Source organism: Lathyrus oleraceus, chromosome 5 (genome assembly GCF_024323335.1).
Source record: "Lathyrus oleraceus cultivar Zhongwan6 chromosome 5, CAAS_Psat_ZW6_1.0, whole genome shotgun sequence".
In the NCBI taxonomy this organism is placed as follows: Eukaryota; Viridiplantae; Streptophyta; class Magnoliopsida; order Fabales; family Fabaceae; genus Lathyrus; species Lathyrus oleraceus.
In genome coordinates, this window is record NC_066583.1 from 352,215,389 (window position 1) to 352,231,219 (window position 15,831).

At 37.3% G+C, this 15,831-nt stretch overlaps 1 protein-coding gene across 1 annotated transcript; it reads right to left on the bottom strand.

Annotated features, from left to right (window-relative positions):
- Window positions 1–9,856: 9,856 nt before the first annotated feature.
- LOC127084608 (ATP-dependent zinc metalloprotease FTSH 9, chloroplastic) lies at window positions 9,857–15,422 on the bottom strand. The gene is made up of 13 exons (XM_051025094.1): window positions 14,452–15,422; window positions 13,786–13,851; window positions 13,558–13,677; window positions 13,337–13,402; window positions 12,571–12,756; window positions 12,385–12,471; window positions 12,172–12,285; window positions 11,734–11,858; window positions 11,515–11,623; window positions 11,242–11,367; window positions 10,776–11,099; window positions 10,569–10,692; window positions 9,857–10,395 (listed from the first exon to the last, which is right to left on the bottom strand). The coding sequence occupies exons 1-13, from the start codon at window positions 15,244–15,246 to the stop codon at window positions 10,229–10,231; spliced, it is 2,409 nt and encodes an 802-aa protein (XP_050881051.1). The 5' UTR covers window positions 15,247–15,422; the 3' UTR covers window positions 9,857–10,228.
- Window positions 15,423–15,831: the final 409 nt, after the last annotated feature.

The following is a 15,831-nucleotide window of genomic DNA, read 5'->3' on the forward strand; positions in this document are numbered from 1 at the left end:
CTTTGCCAATTTTCTTGTGTCTTCATTTTCAATTAGTTCATGTCTTTCCTGCACAATAACACACAAATCAAAGGCACCAAGCTTGTTTATCAATGTAATGCATTCCATGTAAAACAAATGTGGTTTTGACAATTTTAGCAAGGAAAAAGAGTGAAAGATGCCCACATATGATAGCTCAAATAAGCACTTTTGGGCATCTAACAACTCTCCCCAACTAGATTCTTGCTTGTCCTCAAGCAAAGTATGCCTCTTGAAGGACAAGAGGATTTGCTTTAAGAAACTGGTTTCTCCGAAGTTGGATAAACGGCTCAAACACAAGCGAAATCAGCAAATACAAGTTCCCAACGGTTCGAATAAAATAATACATAAGAACTAAAACTTAAATAGCAATGCAAAATATTTATCTATCTACAACAATACTATTCTGAATGAATCATCCTATCTCTCCTCTTCGAATAAGGAATGAAGATTTTGCGCGTTTGCAACCGCGGGACTAATCTCACTCTCTAACAAATAATGAAGAAATCAAATAGATTCATACAATGTCTAACAATTAAAAATGGTACTGTGGAAGCATAAAGATCACTAAGGGCTTTTCGGTTGAAGCTTGGTTAGGTTAACAAACAAGGGTCATTTCTAAGGCCATTGAAACGAAAGTGCCAATGCAAAAGAGACATTCACAATAATATTCACACTACTCGACTTTGTTTCATTTGTTTCTTATTTGTAACCTTCACAACACATATTCCACAACTCCATTTTTATTTTTTTCTTCCAAGCAAGCATTCATTTTCATTCTTTTATTTTTGTTCTTTTCTTTCACATCATGTATACAAAACAGATGTTTCTTTTCTATATTTTCTATACATATATTTTTCTATGCTTGCTCGGTTTTTCTTTTCTTTTTCAAGAGTTGTGGTACTTACCAATTCTTATTCGTTCTCCCCAACTTATTTCTTCCACATCCTAAGTGAATGCTCTTAACTTTTTACGGCAAAAGAACAATAATCATGGTTTTCCGGGTTGTAAAAAAAAGATTTTTGAGATCTCCCTTTATTTCAAGCCGAGATTCAACTGTTTAAGCTCAAAGGGGGTTAACAAATACTCTCTCTGCTCACAGGTAAGTTGCTTTTGGATGTAGTTGTGCTCAAAAGAAAACAAGTGCCTTGATCATTTCTAATTGCTTCCACAATTTCACAATAATAAAAGACAAAGCATGAATCACATGAATCAACAAAACTTATTAGAATCCAGCATTTAAGTGTACAATGGAGGTTTCCTCACAATTTGTGGTTTTAAGTTCTAGATGAAACATTCATTCAATTATGTTGCAAAAAGACAATATTCAATTTACCAAAAAGAGTAAAGTTCCTAATGCATTCTAAAATTCTAGCCGACGGTAACCATGTACCTTAGCCTTATTCACTTGTTTATTCTTATCATTGCCATCCAAGCTCGGATGCACCTTCATTGGGTACTTCTTGAGGAGCAACCAATCTAGAAGGGTTTACCACTCAATCAACCAAAAATTTATTAAACACACAAAATTAAAAACATAATTAAATAACATTAACTGAAAATATAAATTTGTTCATGGGGGACAAAACACCCCAATAGTACAACACCAAAATCAAGATACAAAATCCGAAAATACAAATAGAAATAACATAAAAACTGAAAACACACAAAAACTTAACCCACTAAGGGCTCAGGACTCCTCCTCGCTACCGGCCTCAGAACCGGTAGCCTCATCATCAACATCATCATCATCAGCATCAGCGCCCACCCCCTCACCATAGACTGGCCTGTCCACAGGCCAATTAGCGTTAAGCATAAACTGCTCACGCGCCAACAATGCTCGAGCACCGGAGGGGTCATTACCTTGCAGTTCCAACCTTTGCATACTGTTTAAAAATATCCATGAACCGGGCGTAATGCCGTTCATTTTCCCTTTTGGAAGGAGCATGAGGGTAAGGAAGGTTTTGGATAGGAGTAGCGCTCACTACCTCCTTTCCCTTTGCAACTCTAGCACTTTTCCATCTAGGCTTCTTCACTACCTCCCTTATTACCTCATCACTGTTATTTTCCTCAATCTCCACACCTTTTTCTTTTTCAACTTCACCATTATTTCTATTCTTTTCAACTTCTTCCTCATCACTCCACACTCCTATTTCACCATCAACATTTTCCTCCACTATTTCCTCCTCAATTTCTTTCTCTTTCTCTCTTTGTTCACTCTCAACTCTTTTTTCATTCTCACTACCCAACTCCCTCCCACTTCTCGTCATAATCGCCTTACAATGCTCCTTAGGATTTGTTTGCGTATTAGCCGAAAAAGAAGGACCGGTTTGTTGTTCAGCGAGTTGCTTGGCAAGTTGCCCAACCTGAGTCTCGAGATTTTTTATGGCCGCGTCATTACTCTTTTGATTGGCCATTGACATTTGCATGAATTGCGTCAATGTCTCTTCCAATTTAGAATTGACGACCGGCGGTTGTTGAGATTGATACGGATTTTGGGGAGGGTTTTGACGGCTAGAAGAACCACCTCCATAACCTTGGTTATGATAATAGTTGCTTCTAGGTTGGAACCCTTGGTTCCCTTGGAATTGTTGTTGTTGTTGTTGAGGGTGCGGTTGATAAGGTTGTTGTTGTCTTGGTTGATAGTCCCGTTGATTGGCCATGTAGTTTACTTCGTCAAAACCGGGAGGTGGACAAAATCCGGTGTCATGTTCACCTTTACAAAGTTCACAACAAGCTATTTGTTTAGCTTTTGACGGTTCTCTTAACTCTTTGATTTGTTGCGTTAAGAGTTCCACTTGTTGTGAGATAAGCTTGTTTTGGGCAAGGATGGCATCATTCGTCCCTAACTCAAGCACTCCCGCCTTCTTCAAAGAATTTCCTCGACTTTGACTCTGAAGATCATTCAAAGCCATTCGATTTATAATGTTCGTGGCTTCTTCGGCACTTTTTGACATCAACGAGCCACCCGAGGTGGCATCCAACAACGTCTTGCAGTTTGGTTGAAGTCCATTTCTGAAGATATGGATTTGAGTCAATTCATCAAATCCATGCCCTTTACATTTCCTAAGCATGGACTTGAATCTCTCCCACGCTTCATTTAAAGATTCACTGGTTCCTTGAGAAAACACCGAGATGGCCGTCTTTGATTCCATGAATCGGTTATGGGAGAAAAATCTTTCAATGAATTTCTCTTCTAACACGTTCCAGTCTGTCATTACGGCAGGTGTTTGATCGAGATACCAATCCTTTGCTTTACCGAGCAAAGCGTGGGGAAATAAACGTCTGAACAACGGGAGCTCCTGAGCCTGATCCACTCCGGCAGCCAATGCTATCTCATAAAATTTTGTGAGAAAAGCAAATGGATCTTCATGGTCCATTCCGGTGAATGGACTCCCATATAATAAATTCAGAGTTCCCGTCTTCATCTCAGCTTGCCTTCCTGTGTGGTTGGCAAACTGAGCGGTGTTCCTTGGACTATTGATACATGGAGTAGAAATAGGTGGTGGTGGATTTGTGGTTGAAGAACTTTCTCCTTGCTCTTGGCGTTGTCTAGCCTGTTGCCTCCTACGTCTCGTTTTGCTATTGAGCCTCCTTGCGGTTCTTTCGATCTCAGGATCAAAAAGAAGTTCGTCCACAAGGATTTGCCCTCGCATAAAACGTAAGCTGCACACTAAACCAAACAAATTACAAGCACAAGTCAAAAATTCACAAGCTAAAACTTAAACAACCATTGCGATGCTCGCAATATCAATTTACAATCCCCGGCAACGACGCCATTTTGTTGAAATGTATTTTTCGTGTCGGGTTTTTGTTATCGTATCCACAGGGATTGTAAGATATCACCGCCGTTCGATGGTTGTATTAATCTTAGCTCAATGTAACAATAGGGTTTTGGTTTTAATCAAGTTATCTTGCATAAAAAGTAATAAATTGCGGTAAAAGTTATGGTTTGATTAAATGAGAAATATTGTCAAAGTTAGGTTTCAATGATCACTTTGCATGTATTTGCTCGGTCAACAATCTTATAAACTCCTTTAGATGATAAATCATTTCACAAAGTCCTCTCAATATGTTTCTCTCGAACACATATTGTGAGTTTTGCCATTTTGATCCATTGTTTCTCTCGAACACAATCTATCAAAATGACAACTTTTTGGTTCAACCTTATGGTGAACAAAATCATTCGTTACTATCTCTAGCTAACAAACAAGTTTGGATGAAAACCTAGGTCAAGAGTCGGTAAACATCTCTCGATCATAAACCAACACAAAGAGTTTTAAATAGAAACAAAGTTTTCATCATATATTTACCGTTAAAGAGTTTACATATGAGGATCCTTACATTTACACACAAAGCTAGTAATCACCTACATCTAACCTTGACAAATGGATGACTTAGCTACTCATTTTCATGGTAGCTTGGTCGGCAAGTAAGGAAAGAAGGTTGATCAACATCCAAGTCGGATAATCGAAGTTGGATGGGAATCCACCTTCTTTTTGTAGAAGATGGTTCTAAGATGAAGAGAAATGAAAACTAGGGCATAAAGATCCCAAGAACAATGCTGCAAAAATATCTAGAAGAAAGTACAAAAGTGGAAAAAGTTGGTAAAATAAGGTATGGTGCTCAAAAGTGGCACCTGCTACTTATAGACCACTGCTGGGCTGTCATGTTCGCTAGGCGAGCAGAATGGCTCGCCTAGCGAGGGTCTAAAATGGTCACATAAGGCCCCTGCGCCCAGAGAAAACAGGGCCTGCTGAACTGTCATGTTCGCCTAGCGAACATACCTTCGCCTAGCGAAGGACACGCTTCAACCTTCGCCCCAGCGAGGTTGAGAGGTTTTGCTACTGAAATGCTCGCTGGGGACTCGCTAGAGCTTCGCCTAGCGAGTGAGTGTTGGCTGCGTTTTTCACCAAAACAGAATGAACTCGCTACCACCTTCGCCTTCAGCTCGCCTGGCGAATTAATTTGTCAATTTACTGGAGCTTTTCGCCAGGAGCTCGCCTAGCGAAGCAGTTCTTCGCCACAGCCTCGCCTAGCGAGCAGGCTGATGAAATGCTTGTATTCTTTGGTTCCTTTGCCAATTTTCTTGTGTCTTCATTTTCAATTAGTTCATGTCTTTCCTGCACAATAACACACAAATCAAAGGCACCAAGCTTGTTTATCAATGTAATGCATTCCATGTAAAACAAATGTGGTTTTGACAATTTTAGCAAGGAAAAAGAGTGAAAGATGCCCACATATGATAGCTCAAATAAGCACTTTTGGGCATCTAACACTGAGCCGGCTGGATATCTAGGAAGGTCGTACGATACGTCTCTTTTGGTGAAGTACGAGCATCATGTTGCTCGACATTTATGGTTCGGTGAGGTAAGTAAACGGACTATATTTGAAAATGAATAATAGTTGAATATTTTATATTTTGTTTTCTAATATGTGTTTTAATTATTTTTAGGAAAGAGGTCCAAAGAAAGAGTTGAAGGTGGTTGGACATGGACTGAAGTTGACTTCTAGGGTTCCATTGGCTCTTCCACCACAGATGGAGATGGGTATCGCGATCCGGTTTATCTTCACTGCAGAGAACCAGTCTGAACAAGATAGACACAAATCTTGTGTCGGCATTTGTGGAAAGATGGCATCTAGAGACATCTTTATTTCACATGCCGTTTGGTGAAATGAGCATTACTCTAGATGGTGTCGCATGTCTACTACACTTGCCCATCAGGGGTATCTTCTGGAGTCCTCAGGATGTGACTGAAGAGGTAGCTGTTGAACTTGCTGTTGACTACCTAGGAGTGTCACAGGGTCAAGCACAATCACATGTTCATAGCTGCAGGGGGTCGTATTACAAGTCGGAGTGGTTATACGATTTATTCGTACATCATAGAGTTGCTTCCAGCTGGGCATATGCGACTAGAGCATATCTATTGATGTTGGTGGGTTCCACCATATTTGCTGATAAGACCTTTACACTTGTAGAGGCACGATACCTCCTCCTGTTTACGGACTTGGATGGATGTTCAGGATATAGTTGGGGAGCAGCTGCACTAGTTACCCTCTACCGATATCTTGGAGATGCGTCCATGTACAGTTGCAAACAGCTCGGTGGATATCCTACTCTCCTACAGGTATATAATTTAATTTTGTTAATTAAGTGTTGGATTCATTTTATAAAATATGTTAACTTAATTTGTTTTATTTATTATGTTTGTATTTTGTAACAGTGTTGGATTCACGAGTACTTTCCAACGGTTGGAAAAAGAGGGGAGAATTGGAAACTTGCTGACAACTGTGGTCTTCCCCGAGCAATGAGATGGTCGTATAGGCAGGGAGTCCTGAAGGTCGATGATTTACGACCTATTTTGGATGAGCTGACACCTACCGACGTCATATGGAGACCATTTGAGGATCATAGAGCATGGCGTGTATTTGATGAGATATGTCTTTACAGGGGATGTTTGAAGTGGGGTGAAACAGTTATTCCATACTTGCCTGATAGATGTTTACGTCAGTTCGGGTATAGGCAGTATGTTCTATCCCCACCTCTGGATTGTATGATGGCGATGGATATTGATGTTGATTGGATCAGTTACCATCAGAGTGTTATCGCTGTGATCGGTTCATCTACTGTGGCCACCACTCCATCTGATGTAGAAGACGGTTATCTGGAGTGGTATTATCGTGTTTCCCATCCACGGTTGGTCCCTCCCCATCGTGACGCTCCTAGAGAGGTACCAGTTCCTGTATATGACGTCGGGCCATCTGATCCTGATTGGGCTCGTGTATCTACATTGATTCATCGCTATCTGAGACAGGTTAATGCCGAAGAGGAAGATCCACAGTTTTTTGATTTATTTGAAGCTTTGCATATTTCTCGTTCACATTGATTTTATGTATTAAGATTTGAATATAATAGACATAATAATATAAAATTCATGTTTTGATTACATATTTATGTTTTGAGTACATCAATTGCTTTCATCAAAGCAAGATCTCTATCTGTCAAAATCACTTGTGGACACATGTCTTTCTTCACAAACAACTATTTTAATTTCTCCAATACCCAGCAAAAATTCTCTGTTTGCTCAGACTCCATATACGCAAATCCAACAGCAAAAGTCAACTCGGTCGATGTCATGCCAACAATTTCAAACAAAGGTTGTCTATATTTGTTTGTCTTGTAGGTGCTATCCATAACTAACACAATCGGAAATATATTCAACAACTTAACTGAATCAGGATGTGCCCAAAATATCTCTCTCACCACTTCCGAGTCATCCTTTTTTCTACTCCAATACACATATCCTGCATCCTCAATAAGCTTAAACAGATGTTGTATCTCACTCCTAGGACCTCTTATCTCTTTTTGTATCACACTTTTATGCTTGTATACTTGCGTAATCCGAGTGACATTCTCAGGATAATTGTCTTGCAAGGAAAGCAATATGTGTCTAGGTGCTACATGTCTCTTTGCCAAATCAGCGACATGTTGCTTCTCATCTGTGGTCAACCTACCAATAAACGAATGACCTTCTAATCTATCAGGTAAACCATGATTATGTAACCCACATTTTACATCAATCTTCCAACCAGATCCATCTTTCGCCGGAGTCGACCTGATTTTAAATGGACATCCACATTTCTTGGACGCACTTTGGGTACCACTATCACTAATCTTGTGTTTCCCACCTTTATCACAACCAAATATTATTTTGTTACTTCTCCCTCTCTTCCCCGTTTCAGTATCTGAACGACTGATAATAACAGTTACTTTATTGTCGATTCCAACCTCTTTAATCCATCTGATAACCTCTTCTCGTGTACCAAATCTTTCCGTCGTCATAAACGCATTAGTAGTATCTACACATATTGAGGGAAGATTTTCCATTCCTGCAAAATAAAAAAAAATAAAAAAAAATTAAAAAAAATTAAAAAAATTAAATAAAAAAAAAGCGAACCGGAAGACTTCTTGAAAGACTTCCGGAACACATATAATACAAACCAGAACATTTCTCCAAAGAGTTCCGGTATGTATAAATTTGTTCACCGGAACTCTTTCAAGAAGTGTTCCGGTTTTGTAAAATTTTTCTAACTGAACTGGAACTCTTTCATGAAGTGTTCCGGTTCATTGATTTATGTGTTCTGGAACTCATTCTTGAAGTCTTCCGGTTTGGGAAAAATACATATCGGAAGTCTTTTTGCAGGAGTTCCAGTGCGAGGGGTGTGAAAGTGTAATTTCTGAAATTTTCAACTGAATGGTAAAAATGAAATGGTAAATTGGTTAAAACCAATTAAGAGTAGAATGAGAATTTTTAAAATTTTGTAGGGGTATGGGGCTAACTGTAAGGATACAAGGTAAAATTTTCTAAAACATATTGTCCTAAAAGATGCCTCCTCATAATTCACATCTTGCATATCAAATGTTGTTTTACCTAAAGGAGCCACTCAAAATAACAAAAAATTGAAAAACAGGTGAAATGATAAGATTTTCTAAATATTGATTAGAGTAGTGTGTAAGGGATCGTTGAAATTTGTGGCAACGAATAGGAAAACTATAGTATAGGTTAATAGACAAGATTGTATTGATTCAGACACTCACAATGAAGATAGATAAGAAGTATTAGAAGAATCTTCTCATAAAAATATATATGATCCAAATCAATGGACAACTATTGACACAAATTTGAGATATTTAATAGTAGAGAACGGTCTTATAAAAGTTATTGATATAGATTTTCTTAAGAATGCATATGCAAGATACTTTTCTTCGTCACTTTGTATTTCAATAATATAATAACATAACATAGTTCTACATTTTATTTCAATTTTTATTTAATAATTATTTGACCAAATTAAAAAATTATAATAAGATAAACTAATTCAAATCAAAATTAAAATAAAAAATATAATAATTCAAATAATTAAAATAAAATATCAAAAATAAATAATTCAAAATATTTTATTAAAAAAATAAATTTGAATTGAATTACGACAAACAAATCTTACTTGACAACAACAAATAATATTGACTTAAACGACAATCAATATTAAATTGAATATTGTGACTCTATATTTAAAAGAGACGATGTGATGATGATGAAATATGATTGAAAGAAAAACTATAGTAGAGTGACAAAATTTAAAAGGTTGTATAGAATTCAATTTTGTGATTAAAGAATATATGTTAAATTGTGATATTAATATATTAAAATTTAAAAAAAGTTAATTTGACGCAACTTTTTTGATTCAAACGGTTTTACAAAATTGATTTCGATTCTTTGGTTAGAATGATTTCAGACGGTTCAATCCGATTTTTCCGATTTTGATCCACAAATGATTTTAAAAGGTTGATCCAACCGGATTCATCTTTAGATCCCGATCCAACCGGTTGGACCGGCCGATTCAGTCCGATTTTTACAACATTAGCTTTCGGATATTATCAAACTTTTTCTTAGTACTAGTGAGATATAGTACAAGTAGTGAAACAATATAAAATTTGACCATTCCAGACATGAATATGACATCGTAACTTCCCAAAGAATTTCAATCACATAATAAGTCGGTCCACGTACTGCATTATTCCTCTTTAAAGATAATAAAGATGTATTCAAAAGTTCCATTTATAAAAGAAAAGAAAAAACATAAAAATCTGATTCGATTTGTCATTCGAAAATGGACAAAATCATCCTCATCAATCACTTGCGCCATGACAAATGAACAAAAAATCTATGATTTCCGATGATGATGCCTCAACCTTTCAAAACTCACACAATGTTGAAAAATAAACATCGTAGAAATGTTCATGCAGTTCCCATTTAAATAGTACGAGACATTGGAGTAACAAGAAGAGAAGAGTCATATATATTTCACATAATCAAACTGTATAAACAAATTCATAAACTAACATGTATGAATGCAGTTTAAGACTAATAAAATCCTTGGAGGCCAATTGACTTATACATCTACGTATGTTTCCATTTCATGTGGCTTTGGTTGTGTGAACTGAGCTATATCATAAATAACTTGATGACTATAATGTTAAAAAAAGATATAAAAATTCACTTTACAGAAATATACATAAAGTTGTAAAGGTGAACTCATGCTATTAGTATTTGAGATATAACTTAACTTGCTTCAGCTAGGTGATGTGAAAAGTCATACTCCAAGTTACAGTTCACACTGCTACCATATTCAACAACTCTTTTAACTGTCACAGACCTGTCTGCAACGGGAGAAGAGACTCTTGCAACGGAACAAGTGACTCTTGCAATGGAAGAAGAGGCTCTTGAGTACTTTGGATGAAACGAGCAAGCTCTGTCGGTGCAACAACTAATTTTAACCACTTTTGCAGCTCTTCACCCTCAACTTTCTCCTTTTCTGAAAAACAAGCACCATTAGAACATTGTGGCTAAGCCGAAATGAAGCCGAAATGTCTTTGTTTTGAAGTGTCAGTGTGACATAAATTAAAGTGTATGCATTGTTAATGCTTGACAATAACCTGCAAACACTAGGCTAAATCACCAAACATTGAAAATAGCCAGACTAATTACCTTCCAAATAAGCACCAAGACCTTCCAAAACAGTAAGATTTGCTCCGACAATGGAAAGTGCAACAGCCAGTGCAGACTTCAGTAACGTTTGCACCTCCCTCTGAACAAGATCAATGAGGTGTCCCTGTTACGTACAAACAAAGATCAGCATACTGAAAAAATTGAATATGAAGAGAGAGAGAGAAAAAAGTTGATAAACTGCAGCACCTGATCCCTTCCCCAAGGAGCTCCACCCCCAGATTCATCAATTCCACCACTAGAAAGAGTGGATATTGACATAGGGCCTATGGTCTGATTAAGACCATATTCAGCTATAGCCTTGTATGCCATATCAGTTGCTCGTCGTATGTCGTCAAGCGCACCTGTTGAAACCCGCCCAGAATAAACAACTTCTTCAGCCGCACGTCCTCCAAGGAGGGTTACCAGGCGACCAAGCAACTCATCGATGAATAGCAAATATCTATCTTCACTTGTTGGAGGAATATAAGTAAAGCCCAAAGCCCCTCCTGACCTTGGCAATATACTTAGTTTCTGACAACACAAAATACAGTTTATTAAAAATGAATCTGAAACAACCAAGTAGTTTTACATGTAATACAAGCTGAATTCGCATAACTGCAATAGCAGTAGCATCTTTGAAGTGGGAATAATAGAGAATCTTCAATGAGTTTACCTCAACACGTGGTTGTCCAGGAAGAAGCTTTGCAACTGCAGTACCAACTACAGCATGGCCGGCCTCATGGCGTGCAACAACGGCTTTCTCACTTCCTTGCAACTTCGCGGTCTTCTTCTCTATGCCCTAAAACAAGTGACTTGGTTTTTATTCACGACAACTTACTGGAAAACTAATATTTTAGTTTATCATTTTGTCGTTTTATAGAAAAATCTTTTGAATCTACATCTATATGCATAAACAACTATATGCATAACAGTGAGTATGACTTACAGCTATTGATCTTTCTACAGCATGAATGAAATCAATTTTCTCTACAACAGCTTTACTTTGTCTTCCAGCTAGCAAAGCAGCCTCATTTACTAGGTTTGCAAGATCTGCTCTGTAACAATGTAACATGTTTCAAATCAAACTCCAATCTTAATGTATTCAAAGAAATTAAAAAGAGGAGTATGAGACAATTTTTTTAAATAAAAAATACAGCTCAATTACCCAGTGAAACCAGTTGTCATAGAAGCTATGTCACCAAGACCAACATCTTTGGCTAAAGGAAGTTCTTTTTTGGAAACATGAACTTTCAGGATGGCTTCTCTTCCAATCCTATCAGGTGCTTCCACCTAAGAAGAATTTTGGGAAGTTTGTTATAGTCTTATAGATATGCAGGGCGAAGAATTCTTAGTTCAATATCAGAAATTCAGTATTCTATACCTATATATAAAGGGGATGCCAAATTTGGTGTACCTATATATAAAAGGGATGCCAAATTTGGTGTACCTATATATGAAGGGGATGCCAAATTTGGTGTACCCCTTTTTTCTTATTTACAATTTTATCCTTCTTTACCCGATTAAATAACTTTTTTTTAATTAATCACGTAAATTTTGTAACTTCAATCTTTGTTATCTAGAAAAATCAATATATGATACAGACCATAACTACACGATCAAATCTTCCTGGACGGCGAAGAGCAGGGTCCAAGACATCAGACCTATTAGTAGCTCCAAGAACTATCACTGCAGAATTGCTGTCAAACCCATCCATCTCCTGAAATGTAACTTTAACTTATTAGCCACTATGGGATAGTGGCGTTTTTTCTCAATTTTTTACATTTGACGAAATGAAAAGTTTCAAAGGAATACTAACAGTGAGCAACTGGTTCAAGGTTTGTTCTCGTTCATCATTGCTGACCATGCGAAATTTTCCATCACGACTTTTAGCTACAGCATCTATCTGTATACCAAAATAAACTCTGATCATCCCTTGCAGTGTTGTCAGAATCATGAGTCGGGATGTAGGATTTCTATGCAACAAGAGAATACATTTTTATACCTCGTCGATAAATATTATTGATGGAGCTTCCCTTTTTGCCTTTGCAAAGAGATCTCTTACACGAGAAGCACCCATTCCAACATACAACTCTACAAACTCACTAGCAGAACAACTTATAAATGGCACATCAGCTTCCCCAGCCACAGCCTTTGCTAGTAGAGTCTTGCCTGTCCCTGGAACGCCCACCTGTAAGATAAATGAACAGACATTTACAGTCTACCTCTCACCCTAAAAAAAATATTAAAACTCATTAAATTACATGATAGACTAGGGTCCGGTCTATTTGGGTAAACAGCTTAATTTAAGAATGTATAGCATAAGCTAAAATCATACAAGTCTCTATGTATAAACTATTTTTATACCAAGATAAAATAAAGCCAAGTTGTTCACATATGCTATACGCTGTTTTCGTAAGTTATCCTAAAGTTTGTGGAAATTAATTGAAAACAACTTATGGATAATGGACATGTCATAAGTTGCTTTCAGAAGCTCTCTAAAGAGTCTCAAAAGTGTTTATGCTAGTAAATAAACTCAAACAAGTCATTACTCAAACATACAGAAAAGACATAAGCATAAACAGTTTGAGGATTTATTCCTAGAACTACCTCTTGCATGCACATAGATTAGTCAAACAAAATATCTGTCCAGTTTATTTCAACTTAAAATTACTTAAATGTGATAGTGAGTATAACACAGTAGGCAATTCTGCGGAATGTTAAATGCATATAAACCTGTTCAAATTTCACAAATTTTGATCCCAACTCACCAATAAAACACCACGAGGAGGACGAGCACCGAGTCGTGTGTACCTGTCTGGATTTCGAAGAAATTCCTGACAAGTGAAAATCAGCATAATCAAAATTAGTTTCCTGTACCAACAGAAGATTCAAAATGAAAACATATGACTAAGCTGTAAGATAAAAAGCCTTTAAAAGTTAAAACACTCGGCAGATTGTAAGCGCTGAAAATGATGAAAGAATGGCGTACCACTATCTCTTCTAACTCCTCTTTAGCCTCATCCACACCAGCAATATCAGCAAAAGTGACTGTTTCACCTCGTTTACCGGAAGTCCCTGATTTGTGATTCTGAATCTGACTAGTAGCGTGCTGCAAACAGCATACAATTTAGAAAAATGTATTGTTTTTAAAACTGTAGGAAACATAAGTTGAATGGGAAGGCCAATAAATCCAAAAGGGATGAGAATGCAAACTCACCTGAGAAAAGTTTACAGGGAATCGTTGGAGAAGCCATCCAAGCACAGCAACATAAAACAAGGTTATCTGCACAATAGAAGAATGAAGTCAGCATGTCATAACATACTAATATATATGGTATCACTATCTACCACAACAACCATGGAGTTAGTAATGAAATACAATAAAGTGAATATTATGAACTAGAGACACATTAAACTAAATTATTAGTACAAATCAAGACTTGATATCTATTAGATAGAGCGAACGTAGCCTGTTGTTCCTAGCTACAGCATGGCATATTTAACACATTTCAAAAGATTCTTTGTTCCTGCCTGGTGTATGCATACTCACTTCATTCAGCCTATATAAAGCTTAGCTTCTTTTATACAAACAAAAAGAATCCAACTTTTCAATAATTTATAAATTCAAATGGTATATCATCATATTCGTTAGTATCTTACAACAATCCGTGCAAATTGCATCTTGGTTCAACACTAACTTGTTAAAAAGGTCTTACACCTCTATTAGCTATTGATTTTGAGCATTAACCCGGTCTTACACCTCTACTTGCTTTCACACTATTTTTTAACTATTAAAAGAGTGAAACAGAATAAACAATGTCAACCATCTACTTTATAGGAATTCAAACACAGATTAATTCAATCAACTTCAGAACTTGCATACCACTGCAGATTTAAAGAATCCACCCGAACGCCTATCCGGAGACCCGAACTCCACCTCATTCTCCAGCATCTTTTCATAAGGAGTTCTGATATCACTTGGCCTTGTTGTAGTAAAAACTATCCTCTTGGTTGGTGCAACACCCTTCACCAAAGACTCTAATTCATGCAACCTATTACCACCTCCTAAAACTTCACCATCATCAACATTTCCAACACCACTCTTCAACTTGAACATTACATGAAGCCCATCAACCTCCACTTTCCTCACCTGGTTGTCATTAACTCTATTCAAAAACTCACTATAAGGCACACTCACCAACGTCGTTCGAGCCTTCGGATCCGACCCGGGCAACGAATATCCGGGCCAGAGCAATCTTGTAACAAAAATCAGCATCCCAAATTGCAACACCAAAACCCCAATTTCCTGCGCTTCAACTATCGGTTCCCACCGTAACTCCGGCCACCGCCAACCCCACCTTCCTCCCTTCTTCTGTTTCTCCCTCCTCTGGTCCGAGCCGGAGCTCGGTGAATCGCCATCCTCAACAACCGGACCCTCCCCCGCTTTCTCCTCTCCAGGACTCGACCCGGTTGCTGAATCTGTCTCACTTGAAGAACGACAAACCCAAGCCCATCGTGAATTGTGTGAAGCTGAGAATTGAAAGCGACACAAAGAAGGGCGAACCCTAAAATTTACGCGGGAAAATAGCGATGTTTGGTGATGTGAATTTATGTAAAATTTGGATTTGTTATGGGTTAAAGGAGATCGATAATGAAGGTGATACTCTAAAGGTAACATTCGAAGGGAATTAGATAGAAATTGAAGCTAAAAAATGAAACTTGTGAAGTGTGTTATGGTGTTTTTTTGGTTGCAGAGTAACAATGGTGGATGAGAAAGAGGATAGAGATGAAGATTTGACGGAGAATCTGAGCCGTTGAATTATTAAGGGACTTGGAAAATTATCAACCTTAATTTATTTAGATTTTCATTAATATTCTTTTCATTAATATTCATTAGATTTGGTAAGGGTAATGTTTTCGAGTCAAACTCACGCAATCAGCGAGAATATTAATATTAACTGATTACTCAACAAACAATGACAGAAAATAGGGCTGTGATTGTTGGAAAAGTAATATTATTGTAATTAATTTTTTTCCATAAAAAAGTGCATTTTTTATATATTCAATGTTTTTATTCTGATTTTATATGTAGTCATTGGAATTTTTAAAAAAAAAATAATCCACTTTTTCAACGCCTCCTTTTAAATACTTGAATGGAGACTCCAATTAGATTGGCTAGGGCAGGTGCCCTAGTCAATTGAGTTGGCGCCCCTGTCTAGTACTTAAGAGGAGACGTCAATTCAATTGGAGTCTCGGTGTAAAA